The sequence below is a fragment of the Aotus nancymaae genome, unplaced genomic scaffold (assembly GCF_030222135.1).
Source record: "Aotus nancymaae isolate 86718 unplaced genomic scaffold, 86718_ANA_hifiasm-v0.15.2.pri h1tg000009l, whole genome shotgun sequence".
In the NCBI taxonomy this organism is placed as follows: Eukaryota; Metazoa; Chordata; class Mammalia; order Primates; family Aotidae; genus Aotus; species Aotus nancymaae.
In genome coordinates this window covers 4,265,132-4,292,346 of record NW_026988420.1, presented here as the reverse complement: position 1 = coordinate 4,292,346, position 27,215 = coordinate 4,265,132, and the positions used below count along the sequence as shown (strand labels likewise).

At 43.9% G+C, this 27,215-nt stretch overlaps 2 protein-coding genes across 5 annotated transcripts in view; one reads left to right on the top strand and one right to left on the bottom strand.

Annotated features, from left to right (window-relative positions):
* The window catches only part of ATP8A2 (ATPase phospholipid transporting 8A2), a 670,261-nt gene that overhangs the window by 34,441 nt on the left and 608,605 nt on the right, over positions 1 to 27,215 (bottom strand). For all 4 annotated transcript variants that reach the window (XM_021677381.2, XM_064373518.1, XM_021677384.2 and 1 more), the window contains exon 35: positions 22,116 to 22,220. In XM_021677381.2, coding sequence (XP_021533056.1) covers positions 22,116 to 22,220 — 105 coding nt within the window. The remainder of the gene's footprint in view (positions 1 to 22,115; positions 22,221 to 27,215) is intronic.
* LOC110569584 (translation machinery-associated protein 7-like) lies at positions 16,943 to 17,137 on the top strand. The gene has a single exon (XM_064373461.1). It carries the CDS (start codon positions 16,943 to 16,945, stop codon positions 17,135 to 17,137), a length of 195 nt encoding a protein of 64 aa, XP_064229531.1.

Sequence of the window (27,215 nt, the reverse complement as noted above, 5' to 3'; positions counted from 1 at the left end):
TCCAAGGCCAAAGGATTACCAAGGCTACATCCTAACTTTGCTGAAGAAGAGTGGACGCTTTGCAGACAGAGGCACAACGTAGCTGAGAGTTACTGTCCTGTTGAGTGGAAATCATGACTTTAGCCAAAGTTCACCCTTCCATGAAGCATGAGAACAATGGCCGCATTTAAGGAACAAGTGGGTGGAAGTGAGGAGGAAGGAAAGGAAAGGAGGGTGGGAAGGATCTTTATAAAAAGGTAAATATAGATAATCTTTAAAGTGCCTGAAAGTGGTCACTGAAAATAAATAGAGGAGAGAACGAGCATGAGGTGTTAGGAAAAAGGAAAGGAAATGTCAGCCAGGCATGAAGGAGGGTTTCTGAACAAAGCCTTTGGGCTGGAACATAATTTCCCAAGGTTGGTGGCTTTATCATGTACAACTCTGAAAATTAACTGTGACTGGACAAAGCACCTAGTATGTCAAGATATGGAGTAGAGACAATAATATGTTTTAATCAACTAAATTATTTGAACGTGAACTTATCCTTGTATAAAAAATAAAACAAATGTGTTAATTGGAGCTTAAGAAGATTTGGATCAAGTCTGAATCATCGCTGTCCCTCACATGACTGTGAGACTTCTAAAACTGCACACTTACTGGGCTCATTAGGCTGCAAATTAATTGCAATAAGAATAACCTTCCCCATACTGTCTCTCCTCTTTTCCTGACACCTTCTTCAATGCACACAGGGACTAGGTCTGGGCAACAAACACCCAACTTTACAAATTCAAATAAGCATCCAAACAAACAGAATAATTCAGAGCTGGCTGCAGGGACCCTCTGACTGAATTGTTGAAGTAATTAAAGAAAGATGAGCTTCACCACCGATTAACCTCCTAAACACTAATTAAAGATAATGAGGGTTCAAGGTGCTTGGCACAGGCTGACCTCCATGTCCTGCCAGGGTTCACAAACAGGCTGACGGCCCGTGCAAGACTCACAAAGAGGAAAAGAATAAAGTGGATGCAGGTGTCTGCTTCATGCTGTCTCCCTGGGAAAACACACTGCCCAATCAGTGGAGAATACAATAAGTCCCTCCGTAAGAATTGCAAATGGAACAATCTCCAGATCTCAGCCTAGGGTATTTGTTTCTTGGACTTCAGACCATGGGTGAGTCACTCAAAGTTCAGCCCAGCCCATGGAGAGAGCCAGAGGACTTTGAGAAATTATTTTTTAACTATAGCTCTTTATTCCTTTCTTGAGCTGCTTGGAATCCTTTTGGAAATAAGGTGGGGTGTGGGTAAATAAGCTGTCACGAAGGGGTGAATGAATTAGCAGTCCTGGGCACTTTAAAGTCTAGCCCTGCCACAGCAAATGGGTGGAAATATTTTCCTATCATCCTTCTCCCACCTCATCCCACATGGAGGGAGGCAGTATTAGCAATTAAGTCCTGGGTAGATACAGAAAAGGCCATGGAAAAAAAGTAATGTGTGTGCAGCTGAGCTCCCCTCCCTTTTCCAGTGCATGTATTTCAGCTGGGATGTGGCACGGGACCTAGACTTTCCCACATGTCATCATTATGGTACTGCAGGTTGGAGGCTGAGCTGCATGCATAAGAAAGCATGTGGCTGGGTCCTCATTACCAGAAAGTTGGGACCTGTCACCATCTGCCTGTGCAGGTGCTGGTGCCCAGTGTCTTCGCATTCACGGTGAAGACACCATCTGGGCCACGTGCTGATGCAGGACCAGGTGGGGACCCCTAGCAGCTGAGGCTGACATGCATGCTCAGCCGGAGCTGGACACACAAGTGTTTCAGGCGGACCCTTCTCAGTCACCAACCTGTGACAGGTCTCTGTGAATTGGCTGAACGGCTTTGTAGCTGGAGCTAAAATTTCATTTTCTGTAATCCTGTATAGATACTTACAACTTTGTTTCTTGTGGCCAGGCAGTTGGGCTAAATATATGAAAACTTCTCTTGAAGAATCCTGCATCATCCAAAATAAATGAACTATCCCATAGTCTTTAGCCAAAGGTGAATGTGACTAACAGGTTTGCAAATTAGCAACATGAAAAAAGCCAAGGGTGCAGCCATTTTTCCAGGGAGGCCAGACCTGGGGAAAAGTTCTTTGTGGAACAAGCAGGACCCATCCTAAGGCCATCTTTTTAGTTTTGTGTTACTGTTGAGATTTAAGGTAAATGGAGAGGAAAATTATCTGGTTATCACCGCATTCAGTTATCTGGTGCTGTGCAAAGGCTGTCCAGATCAAGAACCAGGCCTATCATCTGCGTTGTGTGGGCTGAGAAACCTGACTCCACCCCTGCATGACTGGTGGCTATAAGCGGTCTTGGCAACATCTTGGATCCTCTCTGGGTCTTGGGTTTAAAGAGGAGGCTTCACTGTGGTGATGGGGAGTGAGGCAACAGCATGCTGACTTTGCCAGTGACTTTCATTGCTTCAGTTCTGGGTTTACGTAAAATTGATCAGCACATGGACAGACAATGCTAATGACATAGGTCAAGACCCTTGCTTTCCTACAGGTAGAACAGCTGCTAAATCTGCCCAGTATTTCTGGCAAACTCTTCTTCTAAAACTTCAAAATAAGATGACTGGCTGCATTGTAGCTTGCTCGTATTTTCCAGTTGGGAAAACAGCTCTTATTGAAAAGCTTTACCTGGGCCCCACAAAGTGAGGCTGTCCCGACAGGTCTGGGTGAATTACCTTACTGTTGGTACCTTGCAGTCTGTGAAAAGATTCACAGCAACCGATGATGAGAGAGCGCTGTGAAAGACGTGATAAAATATAACAACATACGCATATGGGGCACAGGAGCGGGAAGCCACATTTCCCTGTCCTTTCCCAGTGGAAAAAAACAACCAGCAAACCTCTGGGTTACAAGTTTTTAAAGGATGAGCTGACTGCTTAAAATTAATTATTTACATATTATTACTTGGCCTGTCTCTATATCATCTGTAAAAATTATGAAATGAAAACTTAAAACCACAATTTATCTCCCATGTCTGAAAACTGTAGTTCCTCCTGAATGGATAAACAGTACAGGAGAATGCTGAGATCTAGGCATGAGGTGCACCTCTGCCTCTGAGAAGCGATGCTATTTTTCTAAGGTAAAGAATGATCCTTATTCTTTACAGTATTGGTGGGAATGTAAAATGGTGTAGCCATTATGGAAAGCAGTATGGAGGTTCCTCAAAAAAATTTAAAAAATATAGAATGATCATATGATACAGCAATCCCAATACTAGGTATATACATCCAGAGGAGATGACATCAGTATGTTGAAGAGACATCTGCATTGCCACGTTCACTGCAGCATTAGTTACAATAACCAAGATACAGAATCAACCTATGTGTCCATCAGCAGAGGAATGTACTAAGAAAATGTGGTACATAGACACAATGGAATACTATTCAGCCATAAACCAGGAAATCTTGCCATTGGTGACAAATGGATGAACCTGGAAGATATCGCACTAGATGAAATAAGCCAGGCACACAAAGACAAATACTGCCTCATCTTACTTGTATGTGAAATCTATGAAAAGTCAAACTCAGAAACAAAGAGGAGAAGGGTGGTTACCTGAGGTCAAGAAGTGACAAAACAGCAAGAAGTTGGACAATGGTATTAGCGTTCAGTTTTAAGATGAATAGGTTCTGGAGAGCTAATGCACAGCATGGTGATAATAGTTAATAATAACATATTGTATACTTGAAACGTGCTGAGAGTAGGTCTTAAGTGTTCTCACGGATGGACTGTGTTAACTTCTCTTCCCAAGTCCACAAGGGGCATGGTTTCAAAAGCAGAAATTTCTCAGCGACAGGCCTGACCTGCCTTCATTCACGTCCCATTGGGGAACTAGAGTTCTTTGTCTAACTTTCATGAGCTCGGGCTAGGTAGACTGCCCAGGTGAGCTTCCTTTGTTTAGAAAGCCTGCCAAAAGCCTTGGAAGGAGGGGCTCTATTGCGAGCCAGGCAGCCAATCCGATATCAAAGTCAAAGACCAATCACTCCAGCGGAAGTTTGAGGGAACTCCTCTCATGGGACAAGAACTTGAATGGGGCAGGAGTAACTCCCAGATTAAAAGTCCCCCTGCTCCTTACCTGGGCAGACTCCATCTCTGGATTCCCTTCTCACAACAGAGTGGGAGCTCTCTCTCTCTCTTTTTCTTTCTCTCTCTGCCTAATAAATTGCTTTTCTGCAAAGCTCTTTGGGTCCAATATTTACTTGAACAATATCACTGCGCCACCTGGGTCTCCTCCCTATTCTCGGGTGAGTGAGAGCCCAAGGATCTGGAAAAAACACATCCAATCAGGGAACAGTGAGCATCACTGGAATGCCCCTGCAGCCCTGCTCCTGTTCACTGGTTACATCATCACACGCACAAGGGTAAATATGAAGTGATGGATAAGTTATTTAGCTTGATTGTGGCAATCTTTTTCCAATGTATACATATATCAAACCACTTATTGTATGTCTTGAATATATACAATTTTTATTGGTCAATTATACCCCAATGAAGCTGAAGAGAAGAAAAAGAATGACAGTCCTCAGTGGGTTAGTGATTTCCGCAAAAATCTAATGCAAAATGAACACACAGGAAGATAGCACGTGGCTCTCATGAGATTATCCGAGGCCAGAAGGAGACACGTGAATGTTCTCTCCAACATCCATTTCTTCCCTCCCTGTTGAAGAGCACGTATAGTCACAGTGACACCCCACTCCAATCTTCCTACATGGATGGGTTTTGGTAATCCAAGTCTAAACCAGCCCAGCGTGGTATCTCCCGAACTGCAGGGACTGGCTCAGGATGATCCCAGCAAGGCAAACAGAAACTTTAGTCAATTGGTTGTCAGAGGCAAACACCCACTCTCCACAACAAGGATGTCCTCGTTACTTTGGGTCTCCTCCCTGTTATTTCCACAGGGGCCATGGGCCAGCACTGGGGGCAAAGAGAAAAGCTGGAAAGAGACTGGTGGGTCTCTGATGACATTCTGGCTGGGGATCAATCAACCATGACTGCCCCCCAAGAGGGACATTCGAATTAAACAAGCTCGGTGCTTCTCAAACCCTATAGGTCAGTTCGAGGTGAGGTCTCCGGTATTGGCAATGAAAGCATCCTCTGCTAACATAAGAGTTCTTGTTCTAACATAATCAACTACCAATGGCCCAAGGACAGACTTTGAGGGACCACGAGCGTATGCCTGGGGTGACAGCAGGGAGAATGAATTGAAAGGATATGCAGCAGTAGAAAGAACAAACTTGTCTATTTATTTTTGGCCTTCTGCCCTTGAGATATACACCTGGTGGTTATTTTTTAAAGTGTGCTTTTTGGATAACAGTAATTTTAGTTTTATTCTCTTTTCCATTCTTATAACTAGCATACACTATTTCAACTAAATAAACAGCTATCCAGTAGGTCTTATATGACAAAGCACATTCTCCACATTAGCGGTGCCCTGGGGATGGAGGGTACTTTATGGATAGCCCAAGGCAACATCATTCTAAATTTGCACATTGGTTCCTTCGTTCTTACATATAAGGTGGTTGTTGATCTACAGCTTTTTATTTCTCCTCAAAAGGGCGTGTGCGAGGCCACTGGAAGAAACCTTTCTCTAATGTAAATTGTTCTACAGTGGGGGTGAGGGGTGACTTTCCAAACAATCTCAAATGAAATACGTGTGTCCTAACAGCCCTGCATGAGAGAGGAATCCTGGTGACACACCACTTTGTTTTTACATGGTCATGCTGCTGAGATCTTGATAAAGGAAAAGCCAAGTGGCAAATGTTCTCTACTCACAGGATCTCATTCAATAACTAGTTCTCACAAGTGAGGCTTCTGATGACTCTTTGTAGCTTACAGAATACAGCCCCAACTTCATCACAGCTCTTACGACTTGGACTTTACTTACTTATCCAACCTAACCTCTTTGTTTTTCTGTTTGTTTTACAATAGAGTCTCACGCTGTCAGCCAGGCTGGAGTGCAGTGGTGCAACCTCGGCTCACTGCAACCTCTGCCTCCTGGGTTCAAGTGATCCTCATGCCTCAGCCTCCCAAGTAGCTGGGATTACAGGTGTGCGCCACTGCACCTGGCTAATTTTTGTATTTTCAGTAGGGATGGCATTTTACCACGTTGGCCAGGATAGTCTTGATCTCTTGACCTCATGATCTGCCCGCCTTGGCCTCCCAAAGTGCTGGGATTACAGGCGTGAGCCACTGTGCCTGGGGAGATGGTTTCTTGCTCTGTCACCCAGGCTGGAGTGCAGTGATGTGATCATGGCTCACTGCAGCCTGGAACTCCTGGGCTCAAATGATCCCCATGCCTTAGCCTCTTAAGTAGTTGGGACCATAGGCATGCACCACCATACCTGGCTAATTTAAAAAAAATTTTTTTTGTAGAGACAGAGGTCTTGTTATGTCACCTAGGCTAGTCTCGAACTCCTGGCCTCAAGTCTTTCTCCTGCCTAGGCCTCCCAAAGTGCTTGGATGACAGTGTGAGCCACTGCTCCCAGGCTCCAGATAACTCTTCACATCGGCTGTGTCATTCTCGTCCCCTGCTTCACTACCTGCTAAGAAATTCTAATTTTCCCTTGGCTCTCTGGAATGTCACTTGTCACTTTATGAAAATGCTTTTCACACTGTGTTCCCGTTTTCTGTCTACTCATTTGTCATCATTACCTTACTGTTTCTCTGTTTTTTCACTGCTCAGCTTGACCTCTGGCAAATCGTAAGGGTTTGATACATGCCTTTGCCTGGATTTGCATCACCATAAAGGAAGACAATACTTAACATCTTGAAGTAACAACTACAAGACAGGAACCATGCCTGGAAAAAATCTCAGAAGTCCTAGTTTTATCCAAGTTGACCCCTGAAGATTAGGAAGAAAACTCACCAAGGTTTTATAAAGGAAATCTACTCTTAGAACATGATTCTCTACAAGAGGATATACCTACTCACAGGCATTTTTAAAAACTTAAAATGCTACATGCTGAGCAGGTAATATGTGCCATTTTTTTTAAGCATGAGAACGTCAGTGGGTAATGGTTTGTGGAAGACAAAAATGAGTGCATTATGTTCTGGGCAGCTCCTAGTTCAGTGAACAAAGTTTTGGGAGAACAAATTACAAACTTCACTGCTAACTCTGTGATCTGGTTTTTCATTTGCTGTTGCTACTTCATTTTGTTTTGTTGTTGTTCTTCATGGTGTAAGTAAACAAGAGATGTGCTGAATATATACCTTTTTTTAGGAATGTGAAATTATTTTCTGATGACACTATCATGAAGGCAGCACAGAAAATCAAAGCAGACACACGGAAGGTGCATCCCAGAGCCTACACAACATTGCTAATGATGTCATCGGTTGGACCTGCTCCAACAGAGCTATGAAAGAATAAAAGTCAGAGAACATGAAACCTATGCATGGTATAAACTGCTGTGTTCCAGAAACAAATGCAAGAATAATGCAACGACACAAACCATAAAGTAAACTTGATGGAATGATGTGGTTATATCCTCTGAGAATATTACATAAAAAGGAAGAAGAAAAAGACACACTCTATGGAACAAATCTGAATCTGAAGCACATAGATGAGAATGTCTGCTGTGCCTAATGGAAGAATTACCTGACAATCCATATAAAGAAATTTCTTTATCTGGAATCAAATGGTGTACTTGATAGACATTCCTTGCAAAACAGCACAAAGATTAATACATTGTTTTTGAGGACATAGGTGTATTTTCATTTTCAAATACACAAAGAAACTAAAGTAAAAAACCTTGAGGCCACAGCAGAAATGTTATCTCCAGCTGGCTGCATTGCAATCACACAGTTTATGGGTCCGAGAAGCAGAGGTCAAAATGGAGCAGAAATGTGTGGCCATTGCATTTCTCTGGGTTATCAAACAAAAAAGCTCACTTGAATTTCACTTTGAAATGTCATTGTGTCTCAAATGCCCCAGTATTCAGAATATCTTTAGATGTTTGATCACAGAATACAACCAATTTGTCCAGCAACATGGCAGCAAGCTTGTGACCAACCCAGCCCGTGTCTCTTTGCTTTTGAGTGCTTTTGTATCTGTGATCGTCTGCAGCATGTGAAAGGCACTGTGCATAAATTAGAAACATGCAAAAGGAATCTGTCTCCAGTCTGTGACAACTTGGACAACTCTTCAGTTTTCAACAGATTTGTGAGGATGGTGAAAAGATGATAGCTTAGACAATAAGCCCAAAGTTCCACATGACAAAAGTGTATTCAGCCAGTTCCTGTCCTCAGTTCTTTTTTAAAAAGCAAGTGCTTTCTGAATAGGTAAGACAGAGCAAGAAGGGCAAAAGGTCTGGGCAACAGATCAATGCTTTGAGAAACAAACAACCATCACTCTAGAAACATCCTAAGAATCTAAAATTTCTCCTATCTAATTCTTGAGTGTTTCTGATGAACTGGCCAAAAAAATAAACATGAGAGAACTAAAAATGTTTGATTCCACTAGTAATGAAAAGGTGTATTTATCAGTAAATTCAGTGAGCACATATAAAACTCCTGTTTAAATTATACCTTTACAATTATTAAAATTTTAAATTATTCATTTTATGCCCCTAAACAAAATGTATAATATTAAATAATTAAATGTGCCTTACTCTCTCAAAAATGCCTATTCTTACCAAAGACTTCAAAGTTTTTGAGGAATGTATGCATCTGGACTTTGTGACTACATTGAAATATAAAGTTAATTCAAGCTTTTAGGGTTACAATGCGGTTTACTATTCTTTCAGCCACTGGTTTTTAAGTTGCATTTTTTTATACACTGAACATTTTAAAAAATATTTAGCTAATATAAGAACATAAGAATTGTTTCATATAATACATACAAAATCTTAATATATTGAAATCCACAGATGTTTTCAAGTTAACTTGCTTCTGTCAGGATCTTAGATTAAATAAAGGTTCTTATTTTCGATCTTACAAATAGGTCATTGATTAGTAATTGTAATTACCTATTGCTGTTTTTCAAACAAGCATTCTTACGTGTCCATTCACATAAAATAATACTAGCAATTAGGTTATTCTCACAAAGTGCATGACCTGATGCATGTTCCTGTCTGCATAAGCCATTTGCATAACGAGAGAACAATCAGTCATCACACGATGCTATTTCGATTTCAAAGAGTGTGTAAGCAAACTGTTGGTTCCTTCTTTGTATGACTTGTGCATTTAAGCAACAGTTAACTGTAGTGAAGAACAAAAATGAGAAACAGTCTGAGGTCACAGAAAACACAAATGTGGCAACTAATCTTTATCCATAAGACTTTCCCCAATACAATCCAAAAGAAAACAAAAGTAAACTAGATGCAGAGATGGTACAAGGCAAACTGGCTTCTATAACACTCACTTCAAATTGTTGTCATTTTGAAAAATCCCTTCATTGCTACCGCTACTTGACTTTAAAATAATACCTGTCTTAATTTGAACATGTATCATAAATTCACACCAGTATTTTATATTTTGTGTATGTTTTATACATAGTATTGAGGTTCACTTAACTTTTTCTTTATTTTTAGAAACCAGGTCTTGCTATGTTGCCCAGGCTAGAGTGCAATCGCTGTTCACAGGTGTGATCATGACTCACTGCAGCCTCAAAGTCCTGGACTCAAGTGATCCTCCTGCCTCCGCCTCTTGAATAGCTGAGAATACAGGTGTGTGCCACTGTGCCTGGCTAGAGATTTTACTTAATTTTTAAATTTGAGAATGGGATTCTATGGCTTTTAAGTGGCATGGTGATCACACTTTCTAAAAATGTGTGTCATGTATGTCCCTCGCTTAAAGTCCTCCCATGGAAATGTTTTCCGGTGGCTACCATCCAACGCCCTAGGGCCTTGCTCACAAAGGCTTGCGTGATCTGGCTCCTGCTGCCCCTTAGATGACTTTGTCAAACATTTCCCAGGCACTGGTCACACCAAGCATCCCTCCCACTCCCTCTGCAGGCTTTCCTTTTTGGTGCCTGGAACGCTCCTTCCCCAGATCTCCTCTTGGTTGACTGCCTATTTAGGCCTCGGTTTAAATGTTATCATGGCTCAGAAAACACGACCCTGAGCACTGTGAACTGAAGGAGACTGAGAGGTCAGAAGCAAGAGGGTTGCTCTGATCCTCCCTACAATGGGAGGCACGGTCATGAAGGAGCTGCCTGGCCTTCCTTCCCTGAGAGAAGGCCGTAAGACCTGCGTTCCAGAGCGATCTTGCCCCACACCCAGCAGGAAGGAAGACTGCATAGAGAGGCCCAGAGTCCCAACAGACATGCCTTGCTGAGTTCCCCACACTTGATAAATTACCCTCTCTTTGTCTGTCCAATCACATTTTACATGACTGTCCGTTCTTCATTGGCATAAAAATACATACAGTTTTCCCTGGGTCTTTGGGTCATTTCTGAAGGTTCCCATGTCACATAAAACTTTGACAAAAAAGTCTGCTATGCTTTTCTCTGATTAATCTGACTGTTGTTACAGGAGTGTCAGCCATAAGCCTCGTAATGGATGAGGAAGACATTACTTTTTTCTTCCCAGACACTGGTCATCTTAGGAGGCTTCCCTGACTGCTCCAGCCCAGCCATTCACTCCCCTCTATGTTCTCTGTTTCATTTTCCTCCAACAGTCACTACTCTCTCCCACTACCAGGCGAGCTCTAACGCAGTAGGAATTCCGTCTCTTATTCTAGTCCGCAGTCTCGCCTGGCACTTCCTCAGTTTTTAATAAATGTCTGTTGCATGGATACATAAATGACTCACCCCAGATTAGGCCAATCACTGGTTCTATTTGCTATGAGGCCAACATGTTTACTCATTAGTAACTGTGAAGTCCCAATTACCACCACCTAAGGGGCCTTGAGCCAATCCTAATTGCCAGAGAAAGAGAATAAACACTGAATAATCATATTATCACTGCCCTGTTAGAAAAGGAAGACTTAACTGGGCCTCACGGAATCACTAACAATCCAGGCTCTATGATAGTCATTCACGTATCCTGGTCTACAGAAGCATTTACTCTTAGGCACACCAGCATGAGACCCATGCCACATTTTTTAAACCCAAGAAGATCTTTTTTTTCTGCTCCTGTTAATAAAGAAATGTCTCCGAAAAGCCAACAACTCTATTGCTAAATGCAGTGATTCCTGCTACAATGACCATCTCTTTTTTTTTTTTTTTTGAGACGGAGTTTCGCTCTTGTTACCCAGGCTGGAGTGCAATAGCACGATCTCAGCTCACCACAACCTCCGCCTCCTGGGTTCAGGCAATTCTCCTGCCTCAGCCTCCTGACAATGACCATCTCTTAGTGATAACTTTTACATATTCTCCAAGTTCATCTCAGGCACAAGGTCAATGATACCATTCACCCGTGACCTAACTGGACCTTGACTGGCTTTCCAAGTGCTGGCTATAGATACAGAACTAGTGTACCTTACAACAGAGACCATGTCAGGGAGCTGGGAGGACATGCTCCATGCTGTAGTGTGCAAAAGCAGCCATCAGAAAGGAATGAAAAACGCCCAGCATCTCTCCTGAGGCTTCTTTTCTACTCTAACAGTCCGGTACGTCCCGGGGATCCAGCAGTTCTCCCAGATGCACTACAAAGTCACTTCGCCCCTGAAGGCCGGGGTGCCTGGAAGTCTACACTTCTTCTCTATGCCTTTGAGAGGCTCGTTGAGAAATGAACAGTAGAGTCTGGTTATTGGCAGATACCATCTAAATTGTAACTCAGTTTCAGCATGGGTGTACCTGCCTGTTTGTTTTCAGGCTGGAATGTCTTACTCTCAGAGATCAGTGACAGTTGGAGGTAGGCAAAACGGGAAGCCGAGGAGAAAAGCAAACAACTCAATGATAATGCAGGAGAAAAGCGATTAGCAAAGCGACCCCAGAACCTCCAGAAGAACTAATCCCTGCCTGGAATGTATAATATCACTATTCAAATCATGTGACCTATACGATGAAAAGCTTTTTCTGTGTATGGCAAATCTACCTTTAAATGTTTCTACTGCTGCTCAAGTTGGTTAAATAAAACTAATCTCCCCCAGAGAGGATTAAAATATTCATTGCTACTTTAAAAGGGATACAGTGAGCTATCAGCACTAGTTTTGTTTGGAACCGACAATAAATTCATCAGCAAAAATGGTTCTTGAAGAAAACGTCTTGTTGGCAAATAGAGAAAGTTGACATGGAACTAATTTAAGTCATAATTGAAAAAAGGAAATGTACTCGAGTCATCCTGGAAATACAGTCTGAGGCCATGTTACCAGCAAACCAGTGACGCTGATGGTTCCTCCACGCTCACCTCCCTCCATCACAAGCACGTTTCTTTCCATTTTTTCTCCAGGCATTTCCTAAAGATGCTGCACTTCTTCATCACAGCACTGGGCAAGCAGCTAAGCTCCTGATTGGACTGCTGATACAGCTACAGCAAAGTTTTAAAGGTAAACAAGATGCTTAGTAATAAATGACATCTGGTATTTAATTTAAAAATTTAAATTATTAAAGTCAGTCCATACCAACAATCACAACAACAGGCTCTTGGAATTTAACATTCTTAAAATAACAGAGAATCAATTATTTTTAGTTGACACAGGCAGCTTAGGCATTAACTAAATGCTAATGAGGTGTTTTACTTCCTGAAGAGTTTATTTTCCTCCTCCTCTCCTTCCTGTGCCCGGGATGCAAACAGTCCCCAGAAGCCCGGCTGGGTCATTCGGGCAGCCTTTCTGTCATTTCCTGCCCCATTCACTACCTTTGTTCCACTAATGTATTTCCTCACCTGTCGTGGTATTTGTCAGCAAGGCCAGAGCTTTAACTGGCCTTGCCTGGGAGCCTTGTGGCCCTCCAACCGTTCTCCTAAGAAGTCTCCCTGTTGTCTCAACTAAAATGTTGACGGCTTTAGGCTCTGCCCAAGGTTCTTCATTCTACAAGATTAAATACATTCAATTAATTTCTTTCATAGACTATACTAGACTCCATGAGGGTGACTGTGGGTGGAAACTGGCTTCCTCAGCAAGGCTTCTCTTTCCTGAGCCATATCAAAATGTGAGCCGTGGCTGGGCACGGTGGCTCATGCCTGTAATGCCAGCACTTTGGGAGGCCAAGGCAGGTCCACCTGAGGTCAACAGTTCAAGATCAGCCTGGCCAAGATGGTAAAACCCTGTCTCTACTAAAAATACAAAAATTAGCAGGGTGTGGTGGCAGGGGCCTGTAATCTCAGCTACTTGGGAGGCTGAGGCAGATAACTGCTTGAACCTGGGAGGTGGAGATTGCAGTGAGCCAAGATCTCACCATTGCACTCCAGTCTGGGTGACGGAGTAAGACTGTCTCAAAAAAACAAGAAACAAACAAAAACGTGAGCTGCTTTCACGCACTCCTTTGCCTTTATTTGCTCTGAATTTGTCCGCTGGTTTGGCTGCTGCATTTCTTGGGAGGAGGATATGATCTCTCTGCACATGTGATGCGTCTTCCTTCTGCCTTTGTCCTGCCTCTCCCACATTTTTGTGGTCCGTGTTCTTCCTGCATGAAGGGATCTAAAAGACAACAACATGCAACTACAATTCTCTAGCTTCCTTGGGTTCTGCTCGCAGCTTCACCAGACAGCAGACCGTGACCCTTTTCATCAGACTCTGTTGGAAGGCAAGCACCCCTCCTGGTCTCTCTCTAATAAAGGTGAAATTGCAAATGCAAGCATTTGGGTGGCTCTCCATATCTTGGCTTGGTGGAAAGAGGCCTGAAGTAAGGAGATGTGGGTTTGCCTGTCTCTTTAGTTGGGTGACACTGAGCAGAGGTGACTCCATCTCTCTGAGGCCTCATCCCCTTTACTGCACATGAGGAAACTTTCATTTGCTGCATGCGGGAATCAGTGTTACGATAAAAAATGAAGTAGAGCATAATGTCTAAGTCCATGGCATTACAAGCCAGGAAGGCAGGTCTGGGCGTGGTGGCAGACCCCTGTAATCCCGGCTACTCGGGAGGCTGAGGCAGGAAGATGGAGTAAGCCCAGGAACTCAAGCCCAGCGGGGGCAACATAATAGGACCTGGATCTTAAAAAAAAAAAAAAAAACCAGATAAGCCAAAAAAACAAAAATAAACAAACAAAAAACCACCAAGGAAGCATCCTTCAGAGAATGTTTGAGACTTGAGAAATACAGAAACCAAATGTTCCGTGTGAACCTTGCCCAGACCCTAACACAAACTGACCAATCCTAAAAAGGCAGGGCTGAGGCACCCAGAGTGGGCTGAGTGTTTGACTGATACCAAGGAATTATTATTCACTTGTTGGATGTGATCATGGGGACTGGAGTTACAATATTTATATTTAATAACACAGACAAGCAGCTGTGTATCCCAGGTGTTATAAAGTCTCGTGGAATATTTAGAGAGGCCCCGAAAAGCGTAGGTAGACCATTGTGATGCCTGGGATTTGCTTTATGTTTCAGCAAAGAAAGATTCCGAGCAGAAGGGGCGAGATGAAGCGGTTCTGGCGGAATCTTGAATGGATCTGGGCAATGATTTCATAAGAGCTCATTGTGCTCATCTCTCTGCTACTGTTTATGCTTGAATATTTGAATAATGAAAATACAACTTTTAAAAAGAGTGTTTTGAGGGAAGCCCAGGCTGCCATCAGCACAGCAGGGAAGTGAGTGACATCAGAGAGTGTGTCTGGAGGTGGGTGGCATTTGAACAAATGCTGCAAGTCCTTCCAGGACAAGGTCTGTCCTGCTGCCCCTGAGTAGCCGACGCGTGGCCCAGCGCCTGGGACACAGTGTGACACCGCTGTATAAAACCAGTCAATCAAGAAGGGCCAAGGATAGCGTCAGCTGCAGAAGGGCACAGCATGGGGAGGACAGAGGAGGAAGAGGCTGAGGTTCGTACATGTAGGAAGAGGGCAGAGGCAGGAGTCACTGTGGCTCTGGTCTGCACTGGCTCAGCAGGTGGTGGGCTGAGGGCAGAAGCTGGTAAGGTGAGGCTGTGCTTCACAAAGGATGTCTTCAGCTGCAGGAAGGTGGGTGAAGAGGGACGGGCACCACAGCAGGGGGCCAAGGAGGAGGACTGCGCAGATGCTGGGAAGACGCTGAGACCTGGCACCCAGGGATGTGCAGGCCATGAGGGGACAGTGCGGACACGAAGACGGAGTCTGCAGTGTGGCAACAATTCATCCCAATGGGGCAGGAGCCTCTGAAGGAAGGGCTGCTTCTAGGGAGGAGTGGTGAGGACCGGTACAGATGGTATGGACAGACCACAGCTCAGATGGACAGGGGCAGGCCAATGGGAAACCCTGGGGCAGAAGGGACAGCCTGGGCTGGGTACACCATCTTCTTCACAAAGAAGAGCTCCTTGAAGCCATAATCCAAAGGCTGACTCAAGGAGACCACCAACATCCAGGACGTGCTAGAGTCCCCAGCACACTCCAATCCAACATTCGCTATGGCCGTTCGTCCACACCACTCCCACATGCCTACGATTCTGCTAGATTTCCGCCTTTTACCTCAGACTAGAAGGCGTGCCCCGACGATCCAACTTGGAGAGCCTGCTGCATTCACCTCTTCCCCAGGCTTACGTGTTAGACGGTAAACACGGTCAGTGAAATGTACTTGTTAACAGCTTTTCAGTCAGGGACATTTTCTGAACGTCTACATATGCTACAGATTTAATCTGCATCATTCATTTAAACCTCAGAGCGAATGTATGATGAGAAAACTGAAGTTCAGAGAAGTTAATAACTCAGCCCAGGCCCCACAGCTAAGCTAGAGCCCAGCTCAGGTCGTCCGTCTCCTCCGCCTGCGCTCGTTCCTCTGCTTCATGGTGGAGCCATGGAAAGAATGCAGGTGGAAGTAAAATAAATCTCAACCAGGTGCTGGAAGCAGACATTTGCCACCTGGCCAGGAGCGGTTTGCTGAAATGACGCCATAATTTCCTATCCTTTGGCTAGTAAAAAGCCAATAGTAGATATTTTAGGAGAAAAGTGCGGGAGAGGCAGGGAGAAAGCAAAAGGAAGACACGCCACATGTGCGCTGCCAACGCCAGTACTGTGAGAAAACCGGTTTCCTGAAGCGACACAGTCCACGTGGGAGTCCCAGGCAAAAGGCCTGCGTCCCTCCTGCCTCAGGCTTGCTCACTGACAAGCTCAGCCTGGCAGTGGGACTGATTTTGACTCAGAGGTGTGATGATACCAAATAGCTTTTTCAATGCTGCTTTAAAGATCAAAGGATTTCCGTTACAGATCAAAGCAGGACAGGTATTTCTGAGTTGAGTAGTCACTCAGAATGAATTGGGGAGTTTGTGCTGTTTCGTTTCTTTAATACGACTGGTTTTCAAAGGAGCACTTGAGAGCACTGCCTGGAGTGGAGGAACAATCTTTGGTTTGTTTGAAAATCTTGCTGCTGTGGTCAGGCTCTGTCCCTGTTTTTCCACAGATAGAGTTCCATTAGGATCCCAGGCCACCTGTCTGAGGCTGTGACCAGGGCCCTTCCTGCCTGTTTAGAGGCAGCGTGGATAAAATGAAAGACACAGAGCAAGTGGCTGAGGAGCCCAGGCCAAGGAGAGAGTCAGGTTTCCCTCCTGAATTCCCTGGCGGTGATGGGCTGTCCAGATTACCCTGGGTCACAGGGCCATGCACAGATGTTCACAGTACACAAAACCGAAGGGGGATGAGGCAACAGCCCGCCAGAAGGTTTAAGACCAGCTGCACAGCTACCCTCACCAAAGTCACAGCAGAAGCTACACCCAGGGAAAGCACTTAAGGGAAAGAGAATCCACTGCTTTCCTGGCAAAGGCAGGGGCAGCAACCGGGTCTGCTTGCCCTTGACAATGGAGAAAATCAGCCCTGGGCCCACTTTCCCTCCCACCCCACCCCACTCCCACCAACTGGGATGAACAGAGTGAAAGGCGATCTAGAAATAGAACCAGGTCGGGAAAAGGGACGGCAGGCGCCATGCCCGACGGTGAAGGCGGCAAGTTGCAGTCCCTGAAACAGCCCAAGAAGCAGGCCAAGGAGATGGACGAGGAAGATCAGGCTTTCAAGCAGAAACAAAAAGACGAGCAGAAGCAGCTTGAGTCGCTAAAAGCGAAGGCCTCGGGAAAGGGGGCCCTGGCCGCAGGTGGAATTAAGAAATCTGGGAAAAAGTAAGCTGTTCCTTGTCCCTGAGGAGATGGTGAGCCTTTATTTTATCCGTATTTAAACATCTGTATTCCCTGCCATAGCACCTTTTGCCACCTATCGCTGGAATTCAGTGTTGTCTTGGAGCTGTTGCACATTTAAGAATAAACTTTTGTAAAAAAAAAAAAACAGTCTTAGAGTGGCTTATCATCTCTTTAGCTGTTTTCACTAAGTCATTCCTACTATAACTGAATTTAAAGTAAAACCAGCTCAGAATCTTGCCAGAGTCTGCTCTTCAGTCCTCGTTCTACCCTAAACTTTGTATAACCTGAAATTAAACCAACTCGTTTGAAAGGAAAAAAAAAAAAAAGAAATAGAACAAAGTCTCCTTGTTTATTCAGGCTACACGACTCAAAAACTAGATGTTTTCAACACATATAGTCCCCCTTCTTTTTCTTGCTTGCCATTATACCTAAAATATTACAGGGTAACCGCTTATCTCATTCCAAAAAAAATTAAGGAAAAAAATTCTGTCCTCTTCCATGCCATTTGAGTCATTGCTTTATGCTGTATCCGTAAAGATGAGTGGCCACAGGTAGATTTTCTTTCACCAGGAAGTAAAATTTGCATGACTTACACTTTAGGAATAAAGAAGGGAAAGATATTACTAAGACGTTTAAAAAACAAGGAATTTTCTTCCATTTAGCTCATCATTTTTAGACAATCAAAATAACGATATGCATGGTTACTACTGCACATGCGGCACGGGGGCTCCTGCTTCCCCAGGCAGGGATTACTGGGAAAGCAGTTTGGGAAAAGGGATTCTGATCAACCCAAACGGTCACACGTGTCCAGTGTCTATAAGGTGCATAAACACCACATCGTTAAAAGCACTCCTTCAAGAACAAACTCAAATCAAGACAAACGTTTGTATTCACTCCTTAACGCTCTTTCTTCCCTCTGCTTTCTGGATCTCTAATTCCCTGATCTCACCCTTTCTCGTTATCTGCTTCTTAATGAGCACAGGCTTATTAAAGTATCAATTCCACAGGTCGATTTTGGAAGACAAGATTTACTAATGAGAAAGTGCAGAAGCATGTTTGTGAAAATTTAACTTTATCAAAACAGTATAAAGTATGGAGCTTAGAAAAGTCCAATAAAATGTTAGATGAAAATATTTCATTGAATGAATAAAAGTCACAGAGAGAAACTTAGACTCCCTGGCTACCATTTCAAAATTGCAATTGTAAATTTTGGCACAAGAAGGTTTTCTAAAAAGATTAATGCAAAAGATTTTTTTGTTCTACTTCCTATGATTACATTCCTGAGAAAAACTGCTAGAATATTTGCCGGTGACTTGGACCTGGGTTTTATGACCTGGCAGAATGTCCTTTAAGGGGCCCTAGGCAATGCTGTCAGGACTGAATTGAGTAAGGACCTGAGGTCAGGGATGCTGAGGATCCCCGGGGGTGCCCAGGCTTGGCTGGCACAGGAAGGCAGGAGAGGCAGTGGGCTTCAGGGAGGACAGGCTCCTGTCCTGTGCATTTTTGCAAGGATAGGATTTGCTAATCTTACATCGCAAATGCCTCTCCATGTGTGAAGCTATGTTAGCTGTACTCTTAAGCAATGAGATAAACTGCCCCCTCCCTAGAGGCTCAGTGACTGCTGGCATCTGTCTGTGGCCACTTATAGCACGAGCTGACACACCAGGCACCAGTGTGTCAGCTCATCCGGCGCCGAAGTCACCGCCCTTTACTCACCACCACCTCACTAGACTTCGTCAGTCAGCAAATATTGACAGAGCTTCCTGTGTGGTTAACAGCTAGAGAGATACACAAATCAGCTGAAAGATCAGATGGGGGTAGGAAAGAAGAAACAGGGAGGGGTGAGAAGAGACAAAAACACTCAGGACCCCTCACAGAGGTGGGGGTCTATAAGATCTTTAGAAGGGAGGACAGAGCTGAAAAAGAAGTCTCTACCCTCCACCCCTCAGGAATCTAAGCAGGTGTGAAATAAGAAAACAAAAGTGATAAAAGAACAATTGTGAGGCAGCTCAGGAGGCCAAGCAGGACAGCATAGTCTCTGCAGAGAGCAGCACGCCACCATTATCTAGTTTGCAGATGGACCACCCAGAAAATCTGTGAGCAATTAGGAGTGAGAAAAACAAATGGGAGGGGGCACTGAGGAGGATGAGCCTCTAAAACTATGTTCTGGCTAGGAATTCCAAAGTGAAGCAAGATGCTGGGACCAGAAGAAAAGGAAAATGGTGCAACCAAGTGGGGGCATGCACGCCCGCCCATGCGTGCGCGCGCACACACACACACTTACACCCCATCATATGAACTACAAAGTGAAATTTACAAGGGACCAGAAAATAGACTGTTCAATGTAGAAGGCAGGAAACCATGTTTAAACTCTTATTTTCTGATATCCATTTGAACATTTAAAAGTGAATTTTGAATATGATAAATGAATTTCTAAAAATGACATTCATTTTATCAACAACAAGCAAACATGGGCTCACATACTCTTTCAAGGCTGACAGCCCATGACGCCTTTCAATACAATTCAAAATTGAGAGCTCATGATCCTCCAGCCAAAGTGCAGATGAGCAGCTGACACTCTGCGCTCCCGAGATGGGTCAGGCGATATGCTGTGTTGTACATCTTTCACGAACCCTAACCCCTACAAAAAAGTATTAGCCTTCTTCTATGACAGATGAAGAGACAATCTCATCCTATGAAATATCCTGCACAGGGCCTCACTGGTAGGTGGCAAAGCCAGATTTTAAACACAGGTTCCGTATCTCTGCGAAATGCACACGGCCCTCCAGTCTGAGTGGTTGGTCCCTACACACAGTGTTGGACCTGGGCCTGGGTGCGAGCGGCTCCCTCTGCCCAAATCAGACTCTCAGCAGTTCTGCCCAGTCAAGTCCCTCGCATCCTCAAAGGCCCGTGTTTCTTCCATCTCCAACTTGAAGCCTTTCTTGATCACTCCAGCCAGATGACCCCTCCCCACATCAGAACAAACATGCTAATGCACATTCTCATACCACATTATACGTCATATTTCCCTGTAAAATGTTTGAAAGGAATTTTAGAATTTTGCTCTGAAATTCTCATTATACTTAGAAATTACTTCTGCCCCCTCTGCAATCATTGTGTATACTTGAGATATAAGAGAGCCTGTAAGTTGTTTCTAAGTATGATAAACTTACTGTGCTTACTAAACTTAACAGTTATTAAGACTGATATGCATTGTATGGGGTTTTAAACATTTATTAATTCATTATGTAGGGGTTTCCTGCTCCCTAATTTTTGGAGCCTATGAATATGTTTTTTTTTTCTTTCAGGTCTCAGAGAGCATGGTAAGTCCCTGAAACTAACAGGTACTGAGACCTGTGCCTCAGCTGTCTGACAGGTAGAACAGCCCTGAGCAAGCCTCAGCCACTCATAGTGGTTATATGTACACCTGAGGTAAAAATCAGCCCTCATCCCCATGTATGCACAAACTTAAGATTATGGAAGACAGTGCTTTTTGTCTTGTTGACTGATATATATATATATATATATATATATACACACACACACACACACACACACACACACACATATATATTTTGAGACAGAGTCCTGCTCTGTCACCCAGGCTGGAGTGCGGTGGCATGATCTCGGCTCACTGCAACCTCTGCCGCCCAGGTTCAGGGGATTCTCCTGCCTCAGCCTCCGGAGTAGCTGGGACTATAGGCGTACACCATCATGCCCGGCTAATTTTTTGTATTTTTAGTAGAGACGGGGTTTTACTATGTTAGCCAGGATGGTCTCGATCTCCTGACCTGATCATCCACCTGCCTCGGCCCCCCAAAGTGCTGGGATTACAGGTGTGAGCTACTGCACCTGGGCCAACTGCTGATTTTTTACAGTGACTAGCATAGCTGCTATAAAATGAATGCTTAATAAACTTACTAAAAAATAACTCATAAATCCAAAACCACAACTTCACCTATATGCCATCATCCCTTTCCTAAAATCTATTTGAAACTGTATTTTGAAAGTCTCTCAAAATGTTTGCATTCTCTTTCTTTAACAAAAAAAAATTGCTTTGTTTGCATTGCTCTAAAAGATGGTACAAATAAACACAATATAAAACAAAATACAAAGTGGAGATCTCTGTAAGCGTTTGACTTCTCGATGTTTGTTGCATTAGCAGTTAGTTACTGATTGCCTTCTAAGCATTTGTAAGAGAGTTGTACTCAGAATATTATAGATATTCCACATGCTTAATACAGCAATGGCTTTCTAGTACCCTGCAAATTGTTCTCAGGCCCAGAGAAATTTCCCTTGATGGTACGTAGATTTTAACAGAGTGCACTCTAACAACATTTTAACATCTTGTAATGAAACAAAAACTGTGAACAGGCCCAGCCGTTACACATGGTGAAGAGCAGGCTGGTGTTCAGGAGTTAGGAGAACAAGCAGCAGTGTCTGCTCCAGGAGTTCACACGATCCCTCTCACCCCCAGGTGAAAATGTTAACAATAAAAACTCTCCCTCATTTAGATATGCTGAAGTGGAATGTAACAAGGTTTACACAAATAACAGCATGCATTATTTCACATGCAAACCTGCACAGGTGACACTCATCCTTGGGTACAATATTTGGGTTTGAAATCCAAAGGCCTGGCTTTAACTCCTCTGTGGTAATGCTGCTAACTCTGGCCTCTTCCACCTTAAGATAATACTGCCATGATGTTGATTTTCTGCACATGGGTTGTTTTGCTCACCTCTAAGCCCAATAAAACCCCAGTCTTACCTGGAGACTTCCAGAGATTTGGATTGCATGTGGTCACTGAGAGAGTGCGATTTAAATCTGAGAATAACCGAAATGCTTACACCTGAGCATACTGTGCTCCCATTGAAAACCAAGATGAGAAAAAGAAATACAGGAAGGAGGAAGGGCAAAGGCCAGGAGAACCTGTGTTCTGTGTGGACCGGGATGGAGCTCCCCACCTCTTTCCATTGCTATCCCGCAGCACCGCTTTTCCCAGGACTCGAGACTTGGTTTCCAGTTCCTGCACCTCCTCCAGCAATGTCTTTTTGCAGGTGTGCTTGGCTCTGTATCATGAGGAAAAGACAAAAAACACATGGCATAGGGACTTGACACAGTTGGGAAAGACAGGCCGCTCCCCTCTCAGGCCACAGCCAAAAGGCCTTTGGTGGAGGCTGAGGCTTGGAAAGTGGTGGAGCATTCAGTCTCTGTGCATGACATGGGTTCCATCTCCACAGCCTGGAAGCATCCTGAGTGCTGCAGTCCAGACCCGGACCATGCACATCAAGAGTCACCCCACCCTGCAAAGAACCAGATGTCTGCTGAGGGGCCCAGTCACTCAGAGACTGGGTGGGGTTCATGAAGACCCAGGGTCTGCCTCTAAAGCATTTCTTGGCAGGATCTGAAAACCCAGAAGACTCTTAAAACCCTCACCTTAGTGAACAGACACTGGTTCTCTGGTCCAAGGACCCCAACTACAGTCAGAGAGCCCAGGCGTTAGTAAGTTTCCTCCCTCCCTCTTTAGTATGAAAAGAGCCACTGCCATAGCAGCCATGGGGCTTCGGATGCTAGAGTGCATGGTCTAGATGCAAAACCCCTGTCCTGAAATGTGGAGTCAACAAAAATCCCGAGTGCAGGTTTCCCATCTTCCTCAGTATTATGCCACTGAGGCCTGGGTATGTGGACTTCAACTCACCACTGAAGTCCACACACCCAGGCCTCTGTGGCATAATACAACTTATGAAATAACCCGCAGCCTGGACAGCCCACTCTTCTTGAATAGTAGGAAGAGTTCCCTGTACGCTTTTACTAATGAAACTAAGATGAATACCTCACAATGTTCAAATAATTGGCTGATCTCAGAGTCTTTAAAATGGAAACTAAACAAAGTTAAAATTGAGCTACTAGTTGGCAACAGTCTAGGCGAAAAGACATTTAATAAGATATGGGTTATATAAGAGAAAAAAACTGTAAAGAGAAAAGGCTCATAAATTAGCAATACAGCAGATTGAAAAGCTTTGCATTGGTTTAATTTCAATATAAATACACGTGAGGATCCTGCTAGGTACCAGGACCCAAAGATAGAATGAGAATGAAAACTGAGCACCTTTGCCCAGAAATGACAACAGTGTCATGGGAACGTTGTGAAGATGTGGGCCTTTCCTGCAGAGTCCTCTACCGCCCCGCCTACCCTCCACCTCCAAGGAAAGAAAGCCTGTTAAGATAATGTGAGTCATCTCCTGACACTCTGAGTTAATCTATAATGGAGTATTAGCACTGAGATACTGTATATGCCCCTGTCATCCTTTCCCCCAAAGTAAACAAGGGAAAGCCACACAGGCTTTAACACATAATACCTTAATTCCATCAAACAGTGTCCCGAGACTCAGGATTGATAAAATACTGCAGTTCAAAGCAGAGCCTGTGGAATTTTAATTTAAACAATAAATGAGCAAACGTCTCACAGTTTGCTGGAAAGGAGAGTCAGAAAGGATGTTAAAATGTACCCTGTTCATTGTTATATAATATGTGGAGCCTCAAACGTGGTCTTTTATCTCCTGGGCTTTTGAGGCTAGACTGACAACCAGGCCACCGAGTGCCTGTCCTGCCTGCCCTGCGCCACTGGCTCTCATGGGTCCTAGAACAGCCTGAAAGATGAAGAGAATTGCTGGTTCTTACAGGATCCCTCTCTCCACCATCATCCTCCCTCTCTCTCCCTCATTGCCTTTCCCCTGCACAGGAGTAGAACAGATCCCATTGTTATTTCCCGGGCTGGAAGGAAAGGGGGTTCCTAAGAGGGAGTCTGGAATAGGAAGCTTGGGCACTTGGAGCCTACAGCTTAGGCTAGAACCTGACCCACTGTGGAAGCTGATTGTTTTCACTCAATCACAGCACAGCCTCAGACGGCAACGGTCTGAGCATCTCAATGCTCCCAGGCATTGTGCGTGCCCTCGGTGGATGAAACTGCACCCATATTCCAGAGTTACTCAGCAATTTGATACTATATCCACTAGGCAAGCCCCTATGAGCTAGCCTGGGAACTTTGCTGCTGTTGGAAAACACTGAATTGCAATGCTGGGGATGATTCAACTTCTCTTTCTGCATGTATTTAATAGCACCTGAGTAAAGGGATGCTGGCAATTTAAAACCCTGTTCTCAAGCACCTTTATCTAATAATGCCTGAATTAGAAAAACTGATTCTAAAATCTCCTCTGTCTAAAGGCTACATGTGAGTGGTCTAAAATTAATATGTATAGGTTATAAAGTCAGTCGTTAAGCATTAGCCACTGGCCTGTTACTTAGGTCTCACCAGGAGCTGGGGTTTGGTGTGTTCTGAGTCAGCATTGACAGAGTAAGCCCCTTATCTATAAATGGCTTCTTGCCCAGTGGTCCAGGGCTTGCTTCATCTAACTTCACATCGAGAGACCAGATGACCACAGAAGGGACAGAGTGGGGGTGCTGGCTACTGACTCATGAGCATGAGAGCTATCTGTGAGTCTTCAGATATGCCTAAGGGTGTCTCCAGGTTCTCAGAGACTTTTAAAAGAAACAGATTGTTTTAGGATCTTCAACTTTCCATCCTTTTTTTTTCCCCTGAAACTTTTCTCCTGGACTTTTCTATTGTGTGCAAGAACAGCAAGTCAAAGGAAATGTTTAATTCTAAATGTGGATGGAAGTGTAAATACAACATGCTGCAAAAGAAATTAGTTAGAAAGTTAAAAGAAATCAAGGCCCATTTGTATATAGAAATTGCTCATTACCTCTTACTTCCATTTAACTGCCTATCTGGGATTATAATAAGGAAATGAAGTCATTCTGGAATTGGGCACTGTGCTGTTGATGTATGGTAAAATACAGGAGATACATCTAGATAAAAGGAAATCGGTTCCTCTGTGTTCAGTGGCCTTGAGCTTAAATTATTTTTATAAAGCAATACTAACAAATTTCACCTAGATGAGAGGCGGTATGTGGCAGCTTACCTAAGCATGCTGTCATCGGTAAACACTTCGGATGAATATAAGCGAAGGATATTAAAATAGTTCTGGGCAATTTAAACTTCGTGCTTCTAATAAAAATACTTGTTAAGCAGGTATCACATATAATCAATCAATTATTTTAATAACAGGTAGGTTAGTTTGGTCCCACATGAAAATTTTGGTTAGCAGGATAATAGTGTAGGCATTTTATGGCGTGCCAAATCTGACTTAAGATAGTCTAATAATGGATCTTCATCCAGAAAGTTAACAGACTTCATGGAAAAAGTGACTGAATTACCTCATTCTGGTTCTCTTTTCTTACTCTTAACAGCTCAGGTCCTGAAATGGAAGCGAGAAACTGGGCAAAGAAATGGGGAAAATGTAGAAAGATGGAGCAACTCACTTTCTTCAGTGCTCACAGAAATATACTTGAAAAGGCAGGCCTGCCTTAAGCTGGAATTTAAAAGCCTTTTTTCTTTTTTTTTTTTATTGCATTTTAGGTTTTGGGGTACATGTGAAAATCATGCAAGGTTGTTGCATAGGTGCATACGTGGCAGTGTGATTTGCTGCCTTCCTCCCCTTTTTTCTTTTTCCTTTGAGACAGAGTCTCGCTCTGTCTCCTAGGCTGGAGTGCAATGGCGTGATCTCCGCTCACTGCAACCTCCACCTTCCGGGTTCAAGCCATTCTCCTGCCTCAGCCTCCTGAGTAGCTGGGATTACAGGCACCTGTCACCATACCCAGCTAATTTTTGTATTTTTGTAGAGACAAGTTTCATCATGTTGGCTGGGCTGGTCTCAAACTTCTGACCTCAGGTGATTCGCCTGCCTCCGTCTCCCAAAGTGTTGGGATTACAGGCGTGAGCCACTGCACCCAGCCTAAAAGCCCTTTCAAAAGAGGGTGATAACCACCAAAGTTCAGAACAAAACAAGACATTCTTAAAATGGGCCCAAGGCAAGATGAGAGCCCCGCAGCACCACCGTGGAAGCTACCCCGGCATCACCATGTGCTACCATCACAGGGCAGGGTCTTCAGCTGCCCCTGTGCCCACTCATGAACGCACACCTGTTCTGGGAACCCCAATTCAAATCCAATGATGTTTTTGGGGACAAGCAAGATTAATATTTTTTTGTTCAGTGCATGGGAAGAAGAAGCTAACAGTGTTTTCTAAAGCTGCAATTTAGAAAGAGAAATCTCAGCGAAACACTGTAGCTTTCTCAGAGGTAAGCGATTCACAATATGCCTCCTCTTTTTGTAAGAAGCCTCTGTATTGACTTGCCTCAAAAACAAACATTTCGGGCTTGGAGTATAATATGAAACATAATATGGGCCTCACGATCAGAGGGAACATGCTCCAGTAAACTGAAAAATTTCTTGTTTTTGAGGAGAGGGGTGAGGGTAGTTTAGATATTAAATAGATGTTGCAAATTGAGCATATATGTGCTTTGGGCAAATATTCCAGGTGACAACCAATATACGCTATTTTCCCTGCTCCCCCAAATAAAACAAGACAAAAATACATTTTGGAAAGCACCTGTGGGATTCAGTAGGGACCTTTCTTGCTTAACCCAGAAATGCTGTTGGTTTCCAGGAAAAGCTGAGTTCTGGGCCCGTGGTGCCAGGTGCTGGGCGGCAGAGCGCGCCTGCTGCAGAAGGGTGACCCTCAATCTCCCGAGCTCACCCCGTCGGCACCTCCAAAGCAGAGTTTGTGCTCTGACCCGGTTGGCAAGCTCCTTGGAAAGGAAGTGATTTTACTCTTTCCATATGGTGAAGCTGGGAGCAGTGTCATTTGATTTATCCTTGTTAAAATGTAAATGGTGCTAATTTTATAGCGCCAGGGGAAACCAAAAACAAGTCCTGTTGGAGGGAATAGATAATTTGCTTCGTGGTGACAGGGAATGATTACTTAGAACGCATTGGAAAAGAGCCAGAAAACGGACAAAGAGGCACAGACATTTTGAAATCTATAAACATTCTCTTTCAGATGGAAAAAAGAGACGATTGCTCAAGTCTGGAAATATACAGTCTCAATAGAATTTTTTTCATGACTCTAATTTGAGATAGTTGAATTTAAATAAACTAATTTA